Source organism: Cuculus canorus, chromosome 36 (genome assembly GCF_017976375.1).
Source record: "Cuculus canorus isolate bCucCan1 chromosome 36, bCucCan1.pri, whole genome shotgun sequence".
Taxonomy (NCBI): domain Eukaryota; kingdom Metazoa; phylum Chordata; class Aves; order Cuculiformes; family Cuculidae; genus Cuculus; species Cuculus canorus.
In genome coordinates this window covers 875,555-896,722 of record NC_071436.1, presented here as the reverse complement: position 1 = coordinate 896,722, position 21,168 = coordinate 875,555, and the positions used below count along the sequence as shown (strand labels likewise).

The window sequence follows — 21,168 nt, the reverse complement described above, 5'->3', positions numbered from 1 at the left end:
AGAGCCATCCAGGACCCCTTGAGATCCACCAAGGACCCTCAGAACCCCCTCGAGATCCACCCAGGACCCATCCAGGACCCTCAGAACCCCTCGGGATCCACCCAAGACCCATGGAGGACCCTCAGGACCCCTCAAGCGCCAGTCAAGACCTATTCAGGACCCTCAGAACCCCTCGAGAGCCACCAAGGACCCATCCAGGACCCTCAGAACCCCTCGGGATCCGCCCAAGACCCATTGAGGACCCTCAGAAGCCCTCGAGATCCGCCCAAGGCCCATGGAGGACCCTCAGGACCCCTCAAGCGCCACCCGGGACCCCTCGAGAATCCCGTGGGACACCTTTCGGGCCTTTCCTGACCCTCTTTGGACCCTCAGGAGAGCTCTGGAGCCCCACAGGACCCCTCAAAGCCCCTCCGGGACCCCCTCTCACCCCCCCCTTCCCCGAGGAGCTGCAGTACCACGCGGTGGCCAATTGGCGGCAGCCGCGAGGCGGCGGGGGGCGGGGCTTCGGGGGAAGGGCGGGGTTTAGCAGAGAGGGGCGTGACTTAGCAGAGAGGCGTGGCTTGGGACGGGGCGGAGATTAGAGGAGAGGGCGTGGCTGAACGGAGGGGGCGGGGCATATCGGGGCTCCCATTGGCTGCCGCGCAGTGATTGGCAGCGCTGTGAGCCAATAGGAGCGCTCGGGGCGGAGCGCGGGAAGCGGAGCGGCCGCCATGGTGAGAGGGGAGGGGGAGAAGAAGGGGGTGAGGGAGTGAGGGGGGGGGGATATTGGGGTTCATTTGTGTGTGGGGGGGGTGTGTGTGTCCCCCCCAGAGCACAGCGCTGACCCAGGGGCTGGAGAGGATCCCGGGGCAGTGTGGGTACCTGGTGATCAGCGATGGAGCCGTCCTGGCGGTGGGAATGGGGGGAGAAGGGGGAAAGGAGGGGGACAGTGGGAATGGGGGGGAAGGGGAAAGGGGGGGGGACAGTGGGAATGGGGGGGGAAAGGGGAATGGGGGGGACAGTGGGAATGGGGGGGGAAAGGGGAAAGGGGGGGGACGGTGGGAATGGGGGGGAAAGGGGAAAGGGGGGGACAGTGGGAATCGGGGGGGAAAGGGGAAGGGGGGGACAGTGGGAATGGGGGGGGAAAGGGGAAAGGGGGGAGTGGGAATGGGGGGGAAAGGGGAAAGGGGGGGACAGTGGGAATCGGGGGGGAAAGGGGAAGGGGGGGACAGTGGGAATGGGGGGGGAAAGGGGAATGGGGGGGACGGTGGGAATTGGGGGGGGAAAGGGGAAAGGGGGGAGTGGGAATTGTGAGGGAAAGGGGAAAGGGGGGGACGGTGGGAATTGGGGGGGAAGGGGAAAGGGGGGAGTGGGAATTGGGGGGGAAAGGGGAATGGGGAAAGGGGGGAGTGGGAATTGGGGGGAAGGGGGGAGTGGGAATGGGGAGGGAAGGGGAAAGGGGGGAGTGGGAATTGGGGGGGAAAGGGGAATGGGGGGAGTGGGAATTGGGGGGAAGGGGAAAAGGGGGGGACAGTGGGCATTGGGGGGAAAGGGGGGTGGGGGGCAGCGGGAATCGGGGAGAGAAGGGGTTTCTGGGTGTGGGAGAAAGGGGGCAGTTGGGAGGAACCGTGGTGGGAGCTGGGGCTGAGATTTGGGGGGTTTCCCCGCTGTTGGGGTGTCAGACTCCAGGCGTTCCCCCCCTCTCCCCCCGGTGACGCTGCCCGTGTCCCCCCCCAGTCCTCGGGGGATCTGGAGAACGACGAGCAGACGGCGGCCGTCCTCTCGGAGCTGGTGGCCACGGCGTGCGGGCTGCGGCTGCAGCGCGGCCACGACCCCCCCTTCAAACGCCTCTCCGGTGAGATCATTTGGGTTATTTTTGGGGGTCCCCCCCCTCTCCCCGCCCCCCCCTTCTCTGTCCCCACACACTGACACTGTCCCCACAGTGGTTTTTGGGGAACACTCTCTCCTCGTCACCATCTCTGGGCAGAAGCTCTTCGTGGTGAAGCGCCAGAACCACAGTCAGGAACCCATCGCGGTCTGAGTTTCGGGGACCCCCTCTGTGTCCCCCAAGGATGGGGACGCGACCCCCGCCCCGCGGTGACTCCTGTCCCTTCCAGAGCTCTGTGTGACCCATCCCGGTGGTCCCCAAAGCCACACGGTGTCCCCCCAAACCCTCTCTTGAGACAATAAATTGTATCCCGAATCCCTGATCCGCCCTTGTTTTTGGGGTTTTGGGATTAGAACGGGGGGGGGGGGGCTGTGGGGGGTCCCCCCACTCTCTGGGCCATCGCAGCGCTCTCCAAGTGACGCCTTTGTCCCCGCGTCCCTCCCGGCAGCGTTTATTGGCACACGTGCAGACAAATAAATAACATGGAGCGAAGGTGACGCTCGTCCCGGGATTCGGGGACGTCCCCCGTGTCCCCAAAGGAAAACGGGGGGTCCTGGTCCCATTTCCCGCCCCCCTCTCCCAATCCCTCCCTTCCCAAATGGAAGCCAAAAGGCTGTAAACAGCGCTGGGACAGCCCCGAGATGTCCCCAAAGCCAAAATGTTTGTTTGGGGACAATCCCTTCTTCCCGTCGGTCCCTCCGGTGGCTCTTTCCAGAGCCCGGGAAGCAGCGGATCCCTTCCCCTCCCTCTTGGCGTCTCTCCCCCCTTCCTTTTCCGAGGTCTCCGTCACTTGACGGGTTCCACGACGAGGACTTTGCATTCCCGTTTGGCGATTTTATCCAGCGACAGCACTGCCTTCTCGGGGGGCAGATAGAGCGGCCGCCCCACCGGGGACCCCACGGGCGGCGTGATGGCGCGGCGTTCCATCACACTGCCGGACCTGCGCCGACGGAGCGCCCTCATCCCGGGCCCCATCGTCCCTTTGTGTCCCTCATCCCGGTCCCCATCGTCCCTTTTCCCTCAGTCCCATCCCACTGTGTCCCTCATCCCTCCCAGTCCCCATCGTCCCTTTTCCCTCATCCCGGTCCCCTCCGTCCCGCTGTGTCCCTCATCCCGGTCCCCATCGTCCCTTTTCCCTCCGTCCCTTTTCCCTCCATCCCATCCCGCTGTGTCCCTCATCCCTCCCGGTCCCCATCGTCCCTTTTCCCTCAGTCCCATCCCGCTGTGTCCCTCATCCCGGTCCCCATCGTCCCTATTCCCCTCCATCCCATCCCGCTGTGTCCCTCATCCCTCCCGGTCCCCATCGTCCCTTTTCCCTCATCCCGGTCCCCTCCGTCCCTTTTACCTCCGTGTCCCCCATCCCGGTCCCCATCGTCCCTTTTCCCTCAGTCCCATCCCACTGTGTCCCTCATCCCGGTCCCCATCGTCCCTTTTCCCTCCGTGTCCCTCATCCCGGTGCCCATCGTCCCTTTTCCCTCCATCCCATCCCGCTGTGTCCCTCATCCCTCCCGGTCCCCATCGTCCCTTTTCCCTCCATGTCCCTCATCCCGGTCCCCATCGTCCCTTTTCCCTCCGTCCCATCCCACTGTGTCCCTCATCCCGGTCCCCATCGTCCCTTTTCCCTCATCCCGGTCCCCATCATCCCTTTTCCCTCCGTCCCATCCCGCTGTGTCCTTCATCCCGGTCCCCTCCGTCCCTTTTCCCCTCTGTGTCCCTCTCCGCGCCGTTGCGGCCGTTGCGGTACCTCATGAGGTGGCTCCGTGCGGGCTGTTGGTGGGAGAAGGACTGGGATCTGCCGAGCCCGGCCTGGTGCCGCTCCACGAGCTCGCGCACGGCGGGGCTGCCGGGGCTGCTCTTGCGGGACACGGGCCGGGCCTCTGCCGGCGGGTTGGCCACGCTCGCCGTGAACTGCAGCTTCAGCTTCATGTGCTGCGACAGCTGCGGGGGAAGCGGAGGACGCGGTGACAACGGGAACGGCGCTCGGCGGTGTCCGCGTCCGCGCGGCCTCACCTCGAAGAGTCCGGCGCGCAGCGCCTCGAAGGCCACGCGGATGGTGAGAGCGCTGCCCTTGCGCGAGTAGCCCAGGTTGTTGAGCGGCGTGTGGCACACGATGGCGTCCAGCGCCGCCTGCGTGGCGCGCCGTTCCTCCCCGGACAGCTTCTTCCCTGAGGGAACGGCACGGGCGCCTTCTACCCCATCTTTGCAACCTCCCATCCCGTCCCAACTGCTTCCGCCTCCTCCTGTCCCACCCCAACCTTCAGTCCATCCCGTCCCAACCGCCTCCCTCCAGCTTCTTCCATCCCATCCATCCCATCCATCCCATCCATCCCAACCGCCTCCAGCTCCTCCCATCCCATCTATCCCATCCCAATCGCCTCCAGCTCCTCCCATCCCATCCCATCCCAACCGCCTCCGGCTCCTCCCATCCCATCCATCCCAATCGCCTCCAGCTCCTCCCATCCCATCCATCCCATCCCAACCGCCTCCAGCTCCTCCCATCCCATCCATCCCAACCGCCTCCAGCTCCTCCCATCCCATCCATCCCAACCGCCTCCAGCTCCTCCCATCCCATCCATCCCATCCCAACCGCCTCCAGCTCCTCCCATCCCATCCATCCCAACCGCCTCCGGCTCCTCCCACCCCATCCATCCCAACCGCCTCCGGCTCCTCCCACCCCATCCATCCCAACCACCTCCAGCTCCTCCCATCCCATCCATCCCAACCGCCTCCAGCTCCTCCCATCCCATCCATCCCAACCGCCTCCAGCTCCTCCCATCCCATCCATCCCAACCGCCTCCAGCTCCTCCCATCCCATCCATCCCAACCGCCTCCAGCTCCTCCCATCCCATCCATCCCAATCGCCTCCAGCTCCTCCCATCCCATCCATCCCATCTATCCCATCCCAACCGCCTCCAGCTCCTCCCATCCCATCCATCCCAACCACCTCCAGCTCCTCCCATCCCATCCATCCCATCTATCCCATCCCAACCACCTCCAGTTCCTCCCATCCCATCCATCCCATCCATCCCAACCGCCTCCAGCTCCTCCCATCCCATCCATCCCAACCGCCTCCAGCTCCTCCCATCCCATCCATCCCATCTATCCCATCCCAACCGCCTCCGGCTCCTCCCATCCCATCCATCCCAACCACCTCCAGCTCCTCCCATCCCATCCATCCCATCTATCCCATCCCAACCACCTCCAGTTCCTCCCATTCTATCCATCCCATCCATCCCAATCGCCTCCAGCTCCTCCCATCCCATCCCAACTTTCAGCTCCTTCCATCCCATCCCATCCCAACCACCTCCAGTTCCTCCCATCCCATCCCATCCCATCCCAACCACCTCCAGCTTCTCCCATCCCATCCCAACCTTCAGCTCCTTCCATCCCATCCCAATGACCTCCAGCTCCTCCCATCCCACCCATCCCATCCCAATCACCTCCATCTTCTCCCATCCCCGTCTCCATCCCAAATCCCCACCTCCATCCCCACCTCCCGCCCTCCTCTCCGTCCCATCCGGGTCCCCCTCGGCCCCTTCCGCCGCCCGTTCTTCCCCACCGGCCGTGGCGGTTTCCGGTGTCCACACGAGGCGGACGGCGAGGAAGTCCTGGAGGTCGTTGAGGAGAGTGTAGGTGACGGTGAAGCGCTGCCGGGCTCGCACCGGCGACTCGCAGGCGGCCGTCATCACGAAGCGCGGCCGCTCCAGGCGGATGCTCGGCAGCCTGCGGGGCCGCACACGGGAGCACGGAAACTTCCCACCGGGAGCGCGGTGGGACGTCCCCACGGACGCGGAGGAGCCTCTCCGAGGAATCTCACCGGTAATGGGTGAAGATGCTACTGGTGAACGGCAGCTTTGGCGTCGACCACTGGATCACGGCCACCAACGGAACCTCCAGGCCCTGAGAGTGGCAACAACCGCTCGGAGACGCTTCCCGGACGGCGCGGTGGACGCGCGTCCCAACCGCGGGCGCCGGGAACAGGGACATTGTTGCCCAGGTGACCGACTGGAATGGCAGCCCTCAATCCAGTCCCCTCCGTGTTGTTCCGGCCTCCCCGGAATCCGCATCCCGGACCCCCATCCCCACCCAGGGCGTCCCCCTCACCTCTTTGGCATCTTCCGGAGGCCTTTCCGGCGCCTGGAGCTGGAAGAGGAAATTGTGCTCCTCGAGGGCGCCGAGGGCGCAGGGACAGGCGGAGCCGGCGCCCGCCACGCGGCAGAAGGCGCCCACCGGCACCTCTCCGGAGTGGTGGCTGCGGAAGGGAGTGGGCAGCGGGGACGGCTCGGACCCACGGGAAGCGTCTCCCGGGGGACAGAGCAAGCGGGGCTGGCGTGGCTCACCAGACGTCGTCGACCAAGAGGACGGAGCCGTCGGGCATGACGGGCAGGTAGCTGGCGTTGAAGTTGGGCAGGATCTGCACGTCCCACAGCGACACCTCCTCCTGGGAGCACCCGTTCAGCACTGCCGGCGACCATCACCGCGCGTCACCCTACGGCACCGCCGCCGGGTACGCCCCGCGCCCTCTGCTGCGCCACAGGCACCCCACGCAACCCCCGACCCCAGCCCCGGGACCCCCATCTCACCCCCGGGACCCCCATCCCCATCCCAAACCACCCCCGGGACCCCCATCCTCACCCCCGGGACCCCTGAGACCCCCTTTCTCCACCCCTGGGACCCCCATCTCCATCCCAAACCACCTCCGGGACCCCCATCCTCACCCCCAGGACCCCCATCTCCATCCCAAACCACCTCTGAGACCCCCATCCTCACCCCCGGGACCCCCGTCCCCATCCCAAACCACCCCTGAGACCCCCATCCTCACCCCCGGGACCCCCATCCCCATCCCAAACCACCTCTGAGACCCCCATCCTCACCCCCAGGACCCCCATCCCCATCCCAAACCACCTCTGAGACCCCCATCCTCACCCCCAGGACCCCCATCCCCATCCCAAACCACCCCCGGGACCCCCATCCTCACCCCTGGGACCCCTGAGACCCCCTTTCTCCACCCCTGGGACCCCCAGGACCCCTGAGACCCCCTTTCTCCACCCCCGGGACCCCCATCCTCACCCCCAGGACCCCCATCTCCATCCCAAACCACCCCCGGGACCCCCATCCTCACCCTGGGACCCCTTTCTCCCCCCCCGTCCCCCTCACCTTTGAGCACAGTGAGGTATTTCCCGGACACGGTGAGTTGGCGGCACCGCACCACGGGCGGCGGCAGCACCGTCAGCAGAGTGCTCACTGCGGGGACAGGGACACCGCGTGGGACGCGGGGACACCGGGAAGGAGAGGGGACACCGGGAAGGAGAGGGGACACCGGGAAGGAGAGGGGACGCGGGGACACTGGAACGAGAGGGGATGCAGGGATGTGGGGACACTGGGAAGGAAAGGGGACACGGGGACAAAAGGAAGGAGAAGGGATGTGGGGACATGGGGACACAGAGAAGGAGAGGGGATGTGGGGACAAAAGAAAGGAAAGGGGACACAGGGATGTAGGGACACTGGGAAGGGGAGGGGACGTGGGGACATGGGGACACCGGGAAGGAAAGGGGACACGGGGACACAGGGAAGGAAAAGGGATGTGGGACACCGGGAAGGAGAGGGGACACAGGGACACTGGAAGAAGAGGGGACGTGGGGACACTGGAAGGAGATGGAATGTGGGGACACCAGGAAGGAGAGGGGACACAGGGACAAAGGGAAGGAGAAGGGATGTGAGGACATGGGGACACCGGGAAGGAGAGGGGCCGTGGGGACACTGGAAGGAGATGGAATGTGGGGACATGGGGAAGGAGAAGGGATGTGGGGACACCGGGAAGGACAGGGGATGCAGGGACATGGGGACACGGGGAAAGAGAGGGGATGAGGGGATGAGGGGACGTGGGGACACCAGGAAGTAGAGGGGACGTGGGGACACCGGGAAGGCGAGTGGCCGCGGGGCCCTCGTACCCTGCGCCTTGAAGGCCGCCTGCTCGTGGCGGAAGACGTGTGCGGGCGCGCGGGCCTGCAGCAGACCCAGGTACCCACCGCCCTCCCGCAGCTCCGGCGGCTCCGTGTCCCTCTTCCACACTGTCACCACGATCTGGGGACGAGAGGGGACACTGCTCCAACCCCCGCTGTCCCCACGGCTCCGCGCCACCCCCCGAGAGGACCCCGAGAGCGTTGGAGCCACGCTGTCCCCGAGGTCCCCTCCTATCCTTGAAGTCCTCACACTGTCCCCGAGGTCCCCTCTGGTCTTTGAGGTCCCCACGGTCCCTACACTGTCCCCAAGATCCCCTTCTATCCCCGAGGTCCTGTCCTGTCCCCAAGGTCCCCACATTGTCCCCAAGGTCTCCTTCTATCTTTGAGGTCCCCACACTGTCCCCGAGGTCCCCACACTGTCCCCAAGGTCCCCACATTGTCCCCAAGGTCCCCTCCTGTCTCCAAGATCCCCACACTGTCCCCAAGGTCCCCTCCTGTCCCCGAGGTCCCCTCCTGTCTCCAAGATCCCCACACTGTCCCTGAGGTCCCCACATTGTCCCTGAGGTCCTCCTGCTGTCCCCAAGGGCCTCTCCTATCCTTGGGGTCCTCACACTGTCCCCGAGGTCCCCTCCTGTCTCCAAGGTCCCCTCCGGTCTTTGAGGTCCCCACATTGTCCCCAAGGTCCCCTTCTATCCTTGAGATCCCCACACTGTCCCCAAGGTCCCCACATTGCCCCTGAGATCCTCCTGCTGTCCCCAAGGTGCCCTCCTATCCTTGAAGTCCTCCTGCTGTTCCCAAAGTCTCCTCCTGTCTCCGAGGTCCCCACACTGTCCCCAAGGTCCCCTCCTGTCTCCGAGGTCCCCACACTGTCCCCAAGGTCCCCTCCTGTCTCCGAGGTCCCCACACTGTCCCCAAGGTCTCCTCCGGTCTTTGAGGTCCCCACGTTGTCCCCAAGGTCCTCTCCTATCTTTTAAGGTCCCCACACTGTCCCCAAGGTTTCCTCCTGTACCCAAGGTCCTCTCCTATCCTTGAGGTCCCCACATTGTCCTCAAGGTCCCTACACTGTCCCCAAGGTCCCCTCTGGTCCCTGAGGTCCCCTCCTATGCTTGAGGTCTCCATGCTGTCCCCAAGGTCCCCTCCTATCTTTAAGGTCCCCACATTGTCCTGAAGGTCCTCATGCTGTCCTCAAGGTCCCCTCCTGTCTCTGAGGTCCCCACACTGTCCCCAAGGTCTCCTCTGGTCTTTGAGGTCCCCACGCTGTCCCCAAGGTCCCCTTCTATCCTTGAGATCCCCACATTGTCCCCGAGGTCCCCTTTTATCCCTTAAGTCCCCGCCTGTCCCCGAGGTCCCCTTCTATCCGTGAGGTCCCCACACTGTCCCCAAGGTCCCCTTCTATCCGTGAGGTCCCCACGCTGTCCCCAAGGTCCCCTTCTATCCTTGAGATCCCCACATTGTCCCCGAGGTCCCCTTTTATCCCTTAAGTCCCCTCCTGTCCCCAAGGTCCCCTTCTATCCGTGAGGTCCCCACACTGTCCCCAAGGTCCCCTCGTGTCCCCCCCGGGGCTCACCTTGGCCTTGACGGTGCCGGGCGGCAGTTTGTCGAGGGCGATGGTGAGGGGGAAGATCACCTCATCCGTACACACGATGGGATCCTCCACCGGGATCTGCGGGGACCCCACCGGTGCTGCCCCGAACCCCCAAACCCCCCCGGCCCCAACACCCCCCCCGCACCCCCATTTGTCAACCCCCGGCCCCGTTCCCCCCCCCCCGTACCCCCGTTTGTCACCCCCCCCATCCCCAAGCCCCCCCGAACCCCCGTTTGTTACCCCCTCGGCCCTGAACCCCCCCCCCCCCGCGTACCCCGTTTGTCACCCCCCCCCGGCCCCGTTCCCCCCCCCATACCCCCGTTTGTCACCCCCCCGGCCCCGAACCCCCCCCACCCCGCACCCCGTTTGTCACCTCCCCCGGCCCCGAACCGCCCCCCGAACCCCCGTTTGTCACCTCCCCATCCCCAAGCCCCCCCCGCACCCCCATTTATCACCCGCCCCGGCCCCGAACCCCACCCCCCGAACCCCCGTTTGTCACCCACCCCGGCCCCGCACCCCCCCCACCCCCCACCCCCGTTTGTCACCCACCCCGGCCCCGCACCCCCCCCACCCCGCACCCCCGTTTGTCACCCACCCCGGCCCCGAGGCGCCCCGGGGGGCCCTGGCCGTGGGTGAGCAGCGCCCGGCACTCCCGGAACACCGGCGGCTCCGCTCCGCTGCCGTCCGCTTCCCGCTCCCCGTCCCGCTCCCCGGTGGGCTCGGTGGCCCCGGGGCTGACGCTGGCCAAGGCGGCGAGCGAGGCGGCCAATTCGGCCCAAGGCGGCCTTCCCGGTCCGGTACCGGGACGGCAGCGCAGCACCAGGAGGAACCGGACGGTTTCGCCAAGGTAGAGGTGGTTCCGGCGCGGCAGAGCCCGGTACCGGCCCGGTTCCCCCGACAGCAGCTCCCGAGCCGCGAACGGCACCGCCGGGAAGTACATGAAGTAATCGCACTGCGACTCCATTGTACCGGGAACGGGGGGAACCGGGAGAACCGGGAATGAGGGGAGAGAGGGGCACTGGGAGAACCGGGAATGATGGGGGGGGGCCGGCGGCGGTGGGCACTGAGGGGACACCGAGAGGACCGGGAATGGGGGGATTGGGAGAACCGGGAATGGAATGGAGGGGGGGATCCCGGGGATCGGAACAGGGAGGAACTGGACCCGGGGGCAGCGGGAATTGGGGGGACCGGGAGACCAGGGAAAATGGGGCGATCCCGGGGGGAACGGAACAGGCGGGACCGGGAATGGGGGAAGGAATCCCGGGGAACGGGGGGACCCGGGGGCTCGGAGGAGGATCCCAGCAGCGGGGCCGGGGCCGAGGGGGGATGGGGGGGACGGGGGAAGGGTCCCGGGGGAGGGGGCGGACCGGCACCGGCTCCGCTCGGCGCTTCCGGAGCCGCCGCGCGTGCGCAGGGCGCGGCGCCGAGTACCGAGCGGGGAGCGCCGAGAGGGGGCGGAGCGCCGAGCGCATCGATGCGGCGCCCAATCAGCGGCCTCGGCCCTCCCGCCTTTATTGCCTTAGCAACAGCGAGGGGCGGGGGCCCCCCTTTGTTGCCATGGCAACCGTCGCGCGCGCGCGCGCCCCCCGCAGGGCGGGAAAAAGGGGAGCCCTGAGGGGAAACTGAGGCACAGGAGGAATCCAAAAGGGAAACTGAGGCACAGGAGGAATCCAAAGGGGAAACTGAGGCACAGGAGGAGCCCAGAGGGGAAACTGAGGCACAGGCTGAGCCCGGCCCTCAATGGGGAAACTGAGGCACGGGGCTGTCCCGGGGTTGGGATTACCCAAGAGGAGGTAAACTTGAGACACAAAAGGTAAACTGAGGCACAGGATGAGCCCGTTGCTCGACGGGGAAACTGAGGCACGGAGCCATACCACGAGTCAGAGCGCGAGCCTATTAACTCAGTGCCAGTAAACTGAGGCACAAAGCGGTACCGTAGGAGGGTCTGGGGTGGAGTGGGAAGGTTGCCGTCACCCCGCGGGCGGCACGGAGCCGTTGCCCGCGGCCGCGCCGAACTGCCGCCGGTCCAAGATGTCCTTGTACTGCAGCTCGGGGGTGGCGAGGCGGGCGCAGCGCTCGGCGTCGGCGGGCGGCAGCCCCGTGCGGAGGGCGTAGCCGGCGATCTGCGCCCGCCCCGGCGGCTGGAAGGGCCGCAGGCGCCCGTCGGCGATGGCGCGGGCGGGCAGAGGGCCGCCGCCGCGCAGGCAGCGTCGCGCCAGGCCGTCGCGGCGTTGGCGCAGGCGGGCGACCTCGCGGCGCAGGCGGGCGGCACCGAAGGCTTCGGCGCGGCGCCAGAAGGAGCGGTTGAGGTGGGTGTAGAGCGCCCAATCGAGGCCGTTCCACGCCCGCAAGCGCGCGGCCTGCGCCGGCGACACCCGCGGCCCCGCCGCCTCGGCCAGGCGGCCGTTGTGCGCGAAGGCGGCCACGGCGTCCTCGGGCCAACACAAAGCATCGCGAAGAAGGACCAGCGACTCGTCGAAGTGCTCGGCCAACAACACCAAAGCGAAGACGCGCTCGACGCTCGCCAACGCCGACGCCACCGCCGAGCCCGACGCCGACGGCGGCAAACCGAAGTCGAACCATTGGAGGTTACGGGCGTAGTGGTTACCGCGAGCTCCGGGTTGGTAGAACCGCTCCGGCGACGCCAAGAAGGCGGCGAGAGACGGGGCTCGGCGGAAGGCCGGCGCCACGGCGCGGTAGTAGGCGAAGGCCGACTCGCCCAACGTGCCGGGGTCCCGCACGATGGAGAAGTAGAAGCTGTCGTTGGGCATCACCTTCTGCACCTGAAAGCACCGGCGCCGCTCAGCGCCTCCGAGGCCCCACCGGCGGCGGCCCCGGAGCTCGTCGGCGTGACGCGACGCCCGCCATCGCCCTCAGACGTCCCCACAGCATCCTGGGAGTCCTCCGGCGACACCGGGCATCGCGTCTCTTCCCAACGCCTCTCCGTGTTCGACATCTCCCCGCGATGGCTCCAATGTCCCTCAGACAGCGTTTCGCTTCCCAAATCCCCTCCACGTCCTCCATTTTCCCCTCAACGTCTCACGTCCTCCATTTTCCCCAATGTCTCACATCCTCCATCTCCCCTCCATCTCCCCAATGTCCCTCAGACATCGTTTCTCTTCCCAAATCTCCTCCATGTCCTCCATTTCCCCTCAACGTCTCACGTCCTCCATTTCCCCACAATGTCCCCAATGTCCCTCAGACATCGTTTCTCTTCCCAAATCCCCTCCAAATCCTCCATTTTCCCCTCAATGTCTCACCTCCTCCCATTTTCCCCAATGTCCCTCAGACAGCGTTTCTCTTCCCAAATTCCCTCCAAATCCTCCATTTCCATCTCCCCCCAATGTCCCCAATGTCCCTCAGACATTGATTCTCTTCCCAAATCCTCTCCATATTCTCCATTTCCCCTCAACACCTCATGTCCTCCATTTCCCCTCAATGTCTCTTATTTTCCATCTCCCCAATGTCCCTCAGACAGTGTTTCTCTTCCCAAATCCCCTCCACATCCTCCATTTTCCCTCAATGTCTCATATTCTCCATTTCCCCTCAATGTCCCCAACGTCCCTCCTTGTTTCTCTTCCCAACTCCTCTCCATGTTTGCCATCTCCCCTCGATGTCCCTCAGACATCGTTTCTCTTCCCAAATCTCCTCCATGTCCTCCATTTCCCCACAATGTCTCACATCCTCCATTTCCCCTCCATCTCCCCAATGTCCCTCAGACAGCGTTTCTCTTCCCAAATCTCCTCCATGTCCTCCATTTCCCCTCAATGTCTCACATCCTCCATTTTCCCTCGATCTCCCCTCAATGTCCCTCAGACATTGATTCTCTTCCCAAATCCCCTCCACATCCTCCATTTCCCCTCAACGTCTCATGTCCTCCATTTCCCCTCAATGTCTCTTATTTTCCATCTCCCCAATGTCCCTCAGACATCGTTTCTCTTCCCAAATCTCCTCCATGTCCTCCATCTCCCCTCAATGTCTCACGTCCTCCATCTCCCCTCCATCTCCCCAATGTCCCTCAGATATCGTTTCTCTTCCCAAATCCCCTCCACGTCCTCCATTTCCCCACAATGTCCCCCAGATGCCGTTTCTCTTCCCAAATCTCCTCAAGATGTCCACCGGATGTCCCCACTGTCCCTCAGACACCCCTTCTCTTCCCAAAGCCCCTCCACGGTCTCCATCTCCCCCATTGCCCCCATCTCCCCCAATGTCATCTCCCCCTGATGTCCCCATTGTCCCCCATCTCCCCCCGCCCCTCATCTCCCCCCTTCCCCCATTGTCCCCATCTCCCCCCACCGCCCCCCATTGCCCCATCTCCCCATTGTCCCCATCTCCCCCATTGCCCCCTGATGTCCCCATCTCCCTCCCTGCCCCCATCTCCCCCCGACGTCCCCCATCTCCCCCCATTGCCCCCATCTCCCCCCATTGTCCCCATCTCCCTCCTTGCCCCCATCTCCCCCCATCGCCCCCTGATGTCCCCAATCGCCCCCATCTCCCCATTGTCCCCATCTCCCCCATTGCCCCCTGATGTCCCCCATCTCCCCATTGCCCCCATCTCTCCCATCTCCCCCCATTGCCCCCATCTCCCCCCATTGCCCCCATCTCCCCCCGATGTCCCCCCCATCTCCCCCATCTCCCCCACTGCCCCCATCTCCCCCATTGCCCCCCATCTCCCCCAGATGTCCCCCATCTCTCCCCATCGCCCCATCTCCCCCCATCTCCCCATTGTCCCCCAGATGTCCCCCATCTCCCCCAGATGTCCCCCCATCTCCCTATTGTCCCCCATCTCTCCCCATCGCCCCCATCTCCCCATTGTCCCCCAGATGTCCCCCATCTCCCCCAGATGTCCCCCATCTCCCCCCATCGCCCCCATCTCCCCATTGTCCCTCATCTCCCCATCGCCCCCATCTCCCCATCGCCCCCCATTTTCCCCCCCCCCCCGCCCCCCCATCTCCCCCTCTGTCCCCCCCCGCCCCCCATCTCCCCCGATGTCCCCCATCTCCCCTCATTTCCCCCCCCGCCCCCCATCTCCCTCTCTGTCCCCATCTCCCCCCATTTCCCCCCCCTGCCCCCCATCTCCCCCCATTTCCCCCCCCCGCCCCCCATCTCCCCCTCTGCCCCCAATCTCCCCCCCCCCAGGGTTCCCCCCCCCCCCTTGGTACCTCGGTGAGGTTGAAGCGCATGTGGTGGCAGATGATGTCGAAGGGGGTCCCCCCCGGGCTGTAGCCCTTCACCCTCTCGGCTCGGAAAGTGTTGGGGTACCCGAACTGGTAGCGATGGGGGAGCGCGAAGCGCAGCCCCCGCGTCTCGCCGAAGCGGTGCAGGAGGTTGACCACACTGCTGCCCCCCGTCTTGTGGGTCTTGAGGAACACCAGGTGCGTGTGGGGCTGACACGGCGGGGGGCGCGGGGGGCGCGGGGGGAACCTGGCCAGGGGGACGGCACCCTTGAGTCCTTTGGGTTGGAGGAGACCTTCAAGATCATCCGCTTCCAACCCAACCGCCGCGGGGACGTCGCTCCGAGCTCCATCCCACGCGGCCTCGAAGCCCTCCAGGACGCGGCCACCACCGCCGCCGTGGGCGCCCCGCGGTCTCCCCACCCTCAACGAGTTCTTCTCCATGTTTAGACTGAACCTCTCCGTTTTATCACCGTTGTCGCTCCCCAGTTTTCCTGGAGAGGCGCTGGAAAGTCGCTCCAAGGTCTCCTCGGAGGTTCTCCAGCCCCACTTCTCCTCCTGTCCAGGTCCCTCTTGGCCCTGTTGAGGTTCTCCAGCCCCACTTCTCCTCCTGTCCAGGTCCCTCTTGGCCCTGTTGAGGTTCTCCAGCCCCACTTCTCCTCCTGTCCAGGTCCCTCTTGGCCCTGTTGAGGTTCTCCAGCCCCACTTCTCCTCCTGTCCAGGTCCCTCTTGGCCCTGTTGAGGTTCTCCAGCCCCACTTCTCCCCCTGTCCAGGTCCCTCTTGGCCCTGTTGAGGTTCTCCAGCCCCACTTCTCCTCCTGTCCAGGTCCCTCTTGGCCCTGTTGAGGTTCTCCAGCCCCACTTCTCCTCCTGTCCAGGTCCCTCTTGGCCCGGTTGAGGTTCTCCAGCCCCACTTCTCCCCCTGTCCAGGTCCCTCTTGGCCCGGTTGAGGTTCTCCAGCCCCACTTCTCCCCCTGTCCAGGTCCCTCTTGGCCCTGTTGAGGTTCTCCAGCCCCACTTCATCCTGTCCAGGTCCCTCTTGGCCCTGTTGAGGTTCTCCAGCCCCACTTCTCCTCCTGTCCAGGTCCCTCTTGGCCCTGTTGAGGTTCTCCAGCCCCACTTCTCCCCCTGTCCAGGTCCCTCTTGGCCCTGTTGAGGTTCTCCAGCCCCACTTCTCCTCCTGTCCAGGTCCCTCTTGGCCCGGTTGAGGTTCTCCAGCCCCACTTCTCCCCCTGTCCAGGTCCCTCTTGGCCCGGTTGAGGTTCTCCAGCCCCACTTCTCCCCCTGTCCAGGTCCCTCTTGGCCCTGTTGAGGTTCTCCAGCCCCACTTCTCCTGTCCAGGTCCCTCTTGGCCCTGTTGAGGTTCTCCAGCCCCACTTCGTCCTGTCCAGGTCCCTCTTGGCCCTGTTGAGGTTCTCCAGCCCCACTTCTCCCCCTGTCCAGGTCCCTCTTGGCCCGGTTGAGGTTCTCCAGCCCCACTTCTCCCCCTGTCCAGGTCCCTCTTGGCCCTGTTGAGGTTCTCCAGCCCCACTTCTCCCCCTGTCCAGGTCCCTCTTGGCCCGGTTGAGGTTCTCCAGCCCCACTTCTCCCCCTGTCCAGGTCCCTCTTGGCCCTGTTGAGGTTCTCCAGCCCCACTTCTCCCCCTGTCCAGGTCCCTCTTGGCCCTGTTGAGGTTCTCCAGCCCCACTTCTCCCCCTGTCCAGGTCCCTCTTGGCCCTGTTGAGGTTCTCCAGCCCCACTTCTCCCCCTGTCCAGGTCCCTCTTGGCCCTGTTGAGGTTCTCCAGCCCCACTTCTCCCCCTGTCCAGGTCCCTCTTGGCCCTGTTGAGGTTCTCCAGCCCCACTTCTCCCCCTGTCCAGGTCCCTCTTGGCCCTGTTGAGGTTCTCCAGCCCCACTTTGTCCTGTCCAGGTCCCTCCTGGCCCGGTTGAGGTTCTCCAGCCCCACTTCTCCCCCTGTCCAGGTCCATTTTGGCCCTGTTGAGGTTCTCCAGCCCCACTTCTCCCCCTGTCCAGGTCCCTCTTGGCCCTGTTGAGGTTCTCCAGCCCCACTTTGTCCTGTCCAGGTCCCTCCTGGCCCGGTTGAGGTTCTCCAGCCCCACTTCTCCCCCTGTCCAGGTCCATTTTGGCCCTGTTGAGGTTCTCCAGCCCCACTTCTCCTCCTGTCCAGGTCCCTCTTGGCCCTGTTGAGGTTCTCCAGCCCCACTTCTCCTCCTGTCCAGGTCCCTCTTGGCCCGGTTGAGGTTCTCCAGCCCCACTTCTCGTCCTGTCCAGGTCCCTCTTGGCCCTGTTGAGGTTCTCCAGCCCCACTTCTCCTCCTGTCCAGGTCCCTCTTGGCCCGGTTGAGGTTCTCCAGCCCCACTTCTCCCCCTGTCCAGGGGGGTTGAAGCACCTCAAGAGGGGCTGAAGCATCTTTGGGTGGGTTGAAGCACCTTTGGGGGTGCAGAAGCTCCTCGGGGGGGTCTGAGGCACGTTTGGGGGTGCTGAAGCGCCTTTTTGGGGGAGGGGGGGCTGAAGCGCAATGGGGGGGGCTGAAGCACCTTTGGGGGTGCAGGAGCGCCTCGGGGGGGTCTGAGGTGCCTTTGGGGGTGCAGGAGCGCCTCAGGGGGGTCTGAGGTGCCTTTGGGGGTGCAGGAGCGCCTTTGGGGGTGCAGGAGCGCCTTTGGGGGGGTCTCACCTGCGCTGGAAGGGCCCCCGCAGGAGCTGGACGGCGAAGCCGATGGTGACGCAGACCCCCAACGCCGCCCCCAGTGCCGACAGCCGCCAACGGGGGGACGGGAGCTGCATCGTCCGGGGGGACACGGGGTCACCTCCTCGGGGGACACTGAGGGGGGACACGGGGTCACATGATACCCGTGTCCCCTGTCCCCCATGTCCCCTGACCCCCCCATGTCCCTGCCCCCCATGTCACCCCTATGTCCCCCCGAGGGCTCCCCCAGACCCATCTCCCCCCCCCCCGGATCCCCCCCATTTCCCCTCCATGTTCTCCTGCCCCCCCAGTCCTGGTGTCCCTGGTCCCCCAGAATCGGTCTCGGGGTGTCCCCCATCCCAGGATCCCCTTAACTCCCAATGCCCCCCCCATCCCAGTACCCCCCCAGCTCCCAGTGCCCCTCCCCAGCTCCTGGTCCCTGTGCCCCCCTCTAACTCGATGCACCCCCCAACTCCATGGCCCCCCCAACCCGGTGCACCCCTCTAACTCGATGCACCCCCTAACTCAGTGCCCCCCCCCAGCTCCCTGTCCTTGTGCCCCCCTAAACTCGGTGCCCCCCCAATCCTTGTGCCCCCCCTAACTCGGTGCCCCCCCAACTCGGTGCACCCCTCTAACTCGGTGCACCCCCTAACTCAGTGCCCCCCCAGCTCCCCGTCCTTGTGCCCCCCTAAACTCGGTGCCCCCCCAATCCTTGTGCCCCCCTAAACTCGGTGCCCTCCCCCATCCTGGTGCCCCTCCTAACTCGATGCACCCCCTAACTCGGTGCCCCCCTTAACCCGAGACACCCCACAGCTCCCTGTCCTTGTGCCCCCCTTAAACTCGGTGCCCCCCTTGAACTCGGTGCCCCCCCCCCACCTCCTGGTCCTTGTGCCCCCCGTAAACTCGGTGCCCCCCCATCCCGGTGCCCCCCTCTAACTCGGTGCCCCCCCCATCCCGGTGCCCCCCCCCCAGCTCCCGGTCCTTGTGCCCCTCCATCCCGGTGCCCCCCTCTAACTCGGTGCACCCCCATCCCAGTGCCCCCTAACCCGGTGTACCCCTCTAACTCGCTGCACCCCTGAATTCGGTACCCCTCACCAGCTCCCGGTCCTTGTGTCCCCCCCCATCCCGGTGCCCCCCCCACACTCACGGCTCGCTCAGCCCGGCCGCATCCCGGGGAGGGGGTGTCCCGGTGTCCGGTGCCCCGAAACGGAAAGGGGGGGGTGTCCCGGGAAAGGAGGGAGTGTCCCGGGAAAGAGTGGTGTCCCGGGAAGGAGTGGTGTCCCCGGAAAGGGGGGGGGGTGTCCCGGGAAAGGAGGGGGTCCCGGGAAAAGGGGGTTCCTCAGCTGTCCCGGCAGCTCCGTCCTCGTTCTCCGCGAAGTTTTCTCTTTGTCTCCCGCCCCGCCTCCCCCTCCCGTCCCCCCCCCGGTACCGGGACAGCCCCGCCCCCCCATCCCCCCCCACCCCGGTACCGGGACAGCCCCGCCCCCCCATCCCCCACCCCCCCCGGTACCGGGACAGCCCCGCCCCCCCATCCCCCACCCCCCCCCCGGTACCGGGACAGCCCCGCCCCCCCATCCCCCCCACCCCGGTACCGGGACAGCCCCGCCCCCCCCATCCCCCACCCCCCCCCGGTACCGGGACAGCCCCGCCCCCCCATAACCCCCCCCCCGGTACCGGGACAGCCCCGCCCCCCCATCCCCCACCCCCCCCCCCGGTACCGGGACACTTCCCCCCCCCTTCCCCGGGGCGGCACCCGAGATATTGGGGGGGGCTATAAGGGGGCTATAAGGGGGGGTATAGGGACCCCCCCGGCTATGGGGGGGGTTACAGGGGGGACTATGGAGACCCCCAGGTTATGGGGGCGCCATAGGGGGGCTATAGGGCCCCTCAGGGTATGGGGTGGGCTATGGGGGGGATTGCAGGGGGTCTATGGAGACCCCCAGGTTATAGGGGAGCTATAGGGACGCTATAGAGACCCTGAGAGTATGGGGGGGCTGTGGGGGGAAGCTATAGGGAGCCCCAGGCTATGAGGACCCCTAAGCTATGGGGGGAAGGGGGGGCTGTTGAGACCCCCCGGCTATGGGGATCCCTGGGCCATAGGGGCTGTGGGGGCCCCCAGCCTATGGGGGGGCTATAGGGATCCCCAGGCTATGGGGGGGGGTTATAGGGACCCCCAGGCTATGAAGACCCCCAGGCTATGGGGGGGGGTCCCTGTAACCCCCCCTATAGGGACCCCCAGGCTATGAGGACCCCCGGCTATGGGGGGGCTATAGGGACCCCCAGGCTCTAGTGGGGCCACAGGAACCTCCCCCTCGCCCCCCACCCCCGCAAGCCCACGTGATCACTGAGTGACCCTCTGGCCCCGCCCCCCGCACGTGCTGGGGCTGGGCGGGCGTGGCCTCGCGCATGCGCACTGAGCGCGGGTTGGGCGGCCCCTCCCTCCCGAGGGGAGGTGGGCGTGGCCTCTCCCTGCGCACGCGCGGGGACCCTCGACCGGCACGTGCGCAGCGCGCGCGCTTCGGGCGGGAACGAGAGGCGAGGCGGGAAGGAGGTGGGGCGGCGTCACGTGACCTTCGAGAGCTTTCCAGAGGGGCTTCAAACTCCCCTCACTGTGAGGAGGAGGGGGTTTGGGGGGGTTGAACCCCTCTAACTGGAACCGGGGGGGGTTTGGGAGGGTTTGAACCCCTCTAACTGTGACCGGAGGGGTTTGGGGGGGTTTGAACCTCTCTAACTGTGACCGGAGGGGGTTTTGGGGGGGTTGAACCCCTCTAACTGTGACCGGGGGGGTTTTGGGGGGGTTTGAACCCCTCTAACTGTGACCGGAGGGGGTTTTGGGGGGGTTGAACCCCTCTAACTGTGACCGGAGGGGGGTTTGGGGGGGTTTGAACCCCTCTAACTGTGACCGGAGGGGGTTTGGAGGGGTTTGAACCCCTCTAACTGTGACCGGGGGGGGTTTGGGGGGGTTTGAACCCCTCTAACTGTGACCGGAGGGGGGTTTGGGGGGGTTTGAACCCCTCTAACTGTGACCGGAGGGGGGTTTGGGGGGGTTTGAACCCCTCTAACTGTGACCGGAGGGGGTTTGGAGGGGTTTGAACCCCTCTAACTGTGACCGGAGGGGTTTGGGGGGGTTTGAACCCCTCTAACTGTGACCGGAGGGGGGTTTGGGGGGGTTTGAACCCCTCTAACTGTGACCGGAGGGGGTTTGGGGGGGTTTGAACCCCTCTAACTGTGACCGGGGGGGGTTTGGGAGGGTTTGAACCCCTCTAACTGTGACCGGAGGGGGTTTTGGGGGGGTTGAACCCCTCTAACTGTGACCGGAGGGGGTTTTGGGGGGGGTTGAACCCCTCTAACTGTGACCGGGGGGGGTTTGGGAGGGTTTGAACCCCTCTAACTGTGACCGGAGGGGTTTGGGGGGGGTTGAACCTCTCTAACTGTGACCGGAGGGGTTTGGGGGGGTTTGAACCCCTCTAACTGTGACCGGAGGGGTTTGGGGGGGTTTGAACCCCTCTAACTGTGACCGGAGGGGGCTTTGGGGGGGTTTGAACCCCTCTAACTGTGACCGGAGGGGTTTCGGGGGGGTTGAACCTCTCTAACTGTGACCGGGGGGGGTTTGGGGGGGTTTGAGCCCCTCTAACTGTGACCGGAGGGGGTTTGGGGGGGTTTGAACCTCTCTGTGACCGGGGGGGGTTTGGGGGGGTTTGAACCTCTCTAACTGTGACCGGAGGGGGTTTGGGGGGGTTTGAGCCCCTCTAACTGTGACCGGAGGGGGGTTTGGGGGGGTTTGAACCCCTCTAACTGTGACCGGAGGGGTTTGGGGGGGTTTGAACCTCTCTAACTGTGACCGGGGGGGTTTGGGGGTTTTGAGCCCCTCTAACTGTGACCGGAGGGGGTTT

General features: G+C 65.8%; 3 protein-coding genes across 4 annotated transcripts; 1 reads left to right on the top strand and 2 right to left on the bottom strand.

Annotated features, from left to right (window-relative positions):
* Positions 1-635: 635 nt before the first annotated feature.
* LAMTOR4 (late endosomal/lysosomal adaptor, MAPK and MTOR activator 4) lies at positions 636-2,180 on the top strand. Its single transcript, XM_054052770.1, has 4 exons — positions 636-713; positions 811-891; positions 1,717-1,834; positions 1,923-2,180. The coding sequence occupies exons 1-4, from the start codon at positions 711-713 to the stop codon at positions 2,018-2,020; spliced, it is 300 nt and encodes a 99-aa protein (XP_053908745.1). The 5' UTR covers positions 636-710; the 3' UTR covers positions 2,021-2,180.
* Positions 2,181-2,354: 174 nt separating this feature from the next.
* TRAPPC14 (trafficking protein particle complex subunit 14) lies at positions 2,355-10,521 on the bottom strand. Of its 2 annotated transcripts, XM_054052748.1 has the most exons (11): positions 10,011-10,519; positions 9,398-9,493; positions 7,819-7,951; positions 7,025-7,111; positions 6,208-6,328; positions 5,972-6,119; positions 5,685-5,767; positions 5,427-5,590; positions 3,878-4,032; positions 3,612-3,805; positions 2,355-2,807 (listed from the first exon to the last, which is right to left on the bottom strand). In XM_054052748.1, the coding sequence occupies exons 1-11, from the start codon at positions 10,377-10,379 to the stop codon at positions 2,654-2,656; spliced, it is 1,704 nt and encodes a 567-aa protein (XP_053908723.1). In that variant the 5' UTR covers positions 10,380-10,519; the 3' UTR covers positions 2,355-2,653. The 2 variants fall into 2 exon arrangements, with proteins under 2 accessions (XP_053908723.1, XP_053908722.1); XM_054052747.1 differs by having other exon boundaries at positions 3,612-4,032; positions 10,011-10,521.
* Positions 10,522-11,295: 774 nt separating this feature from the next.
* GAL3ST4 (galactose-3-O-sulfotransferase 4) lies at positions 11,296-18,607 on the bottom strand. The gene is made up of 4 exons (XM_054052756.1): positions 18,423-18,607; positions 17,264-17,410; positions 14,578-14,839; positions 11,296-12,198 (listed from the first exon to the last, which is right to left on the bottom strand). The coding sequence occupies exons 2-4, from the start codon at positions 17,371-17,373 to the stop codon at positions 11,386-11,388; spliced, it is 1,185 nt and encodes a 394-aa protein (XP_053908731.1). The 5' UTR covers positions 17,374-17,410; positions 18,423-18,607; the 3' UTR covers positions 11,296-11,385.
* Between the last annotated feature and the right edge of the window lie 2,561 nt (positions 18,608-21,168).

Excerpts from the sequence above, each read along its gene's own strand:
- LAMTOR4 (XM_054052770.1), top strand. Across the intron at positions 892-1,716 it reads GCGATGGAGCCGTCCTGGCG|TCCTCGGGGGATCTGGAGAA; the intron begins GTGGGAATGGGG and ends GTCCCCCCCCAG. Across the intron at positions 1,835-1,922 it reads CCCCTTCAAACGCCTCTCCG|TGGTTTTTGGGGAACACTCT; the intron begins GTGAGATCATTT and ends CTGTCCCCACAG.
- TRAPPC14 (XM_054052747.1), bottom strand. The coding sequence starts at position 10,379 with ATGGAGTCGCAGTGCGATTACTTCATGTACTTCCCGGCGGTGCCGTTC. Across the intron at positions 7,112-7,818 it reads GGCGGCCTTCAAGGCGCAGG|TGAGCACTCTGCTGACGGTG; the intron begins GTACGAGGGCCC and ends CTGTCCCCGCAG. Across the intron at positions 6,120-6,207 it reads CTCTTGGTCGACGACGTCTG|CCACCACTCCGGAGAGGTGC; the intron begins GTGAGCCACGCC and ends TCCCTTCCGCAG.
- GAL3ST4 (XM_054052756.1), bottom strand. The coding sequence starts at position 17,373 with ATGCAGCTCCCGTCCCCCCGTTGGCGGCTGTCGGCACTGGGGGCGGCG. Across the intron at positions 14,840-17,263 it reads CGGGGGCCCTTCCAGCGCAG|GTTCCCCCCGCGCCCCCCGC; the intron begins GTGAGACCCCCC and ends CCCCCTGGCCAG. Across the intron at positions 12,199-14,577 it reads TGCGCTTCAACCTCACCGAG|GTGCAGAAGGTGATGCCCAA; the intron begins GTACCAAGGGGG and ends CGGTGCTTTCAG.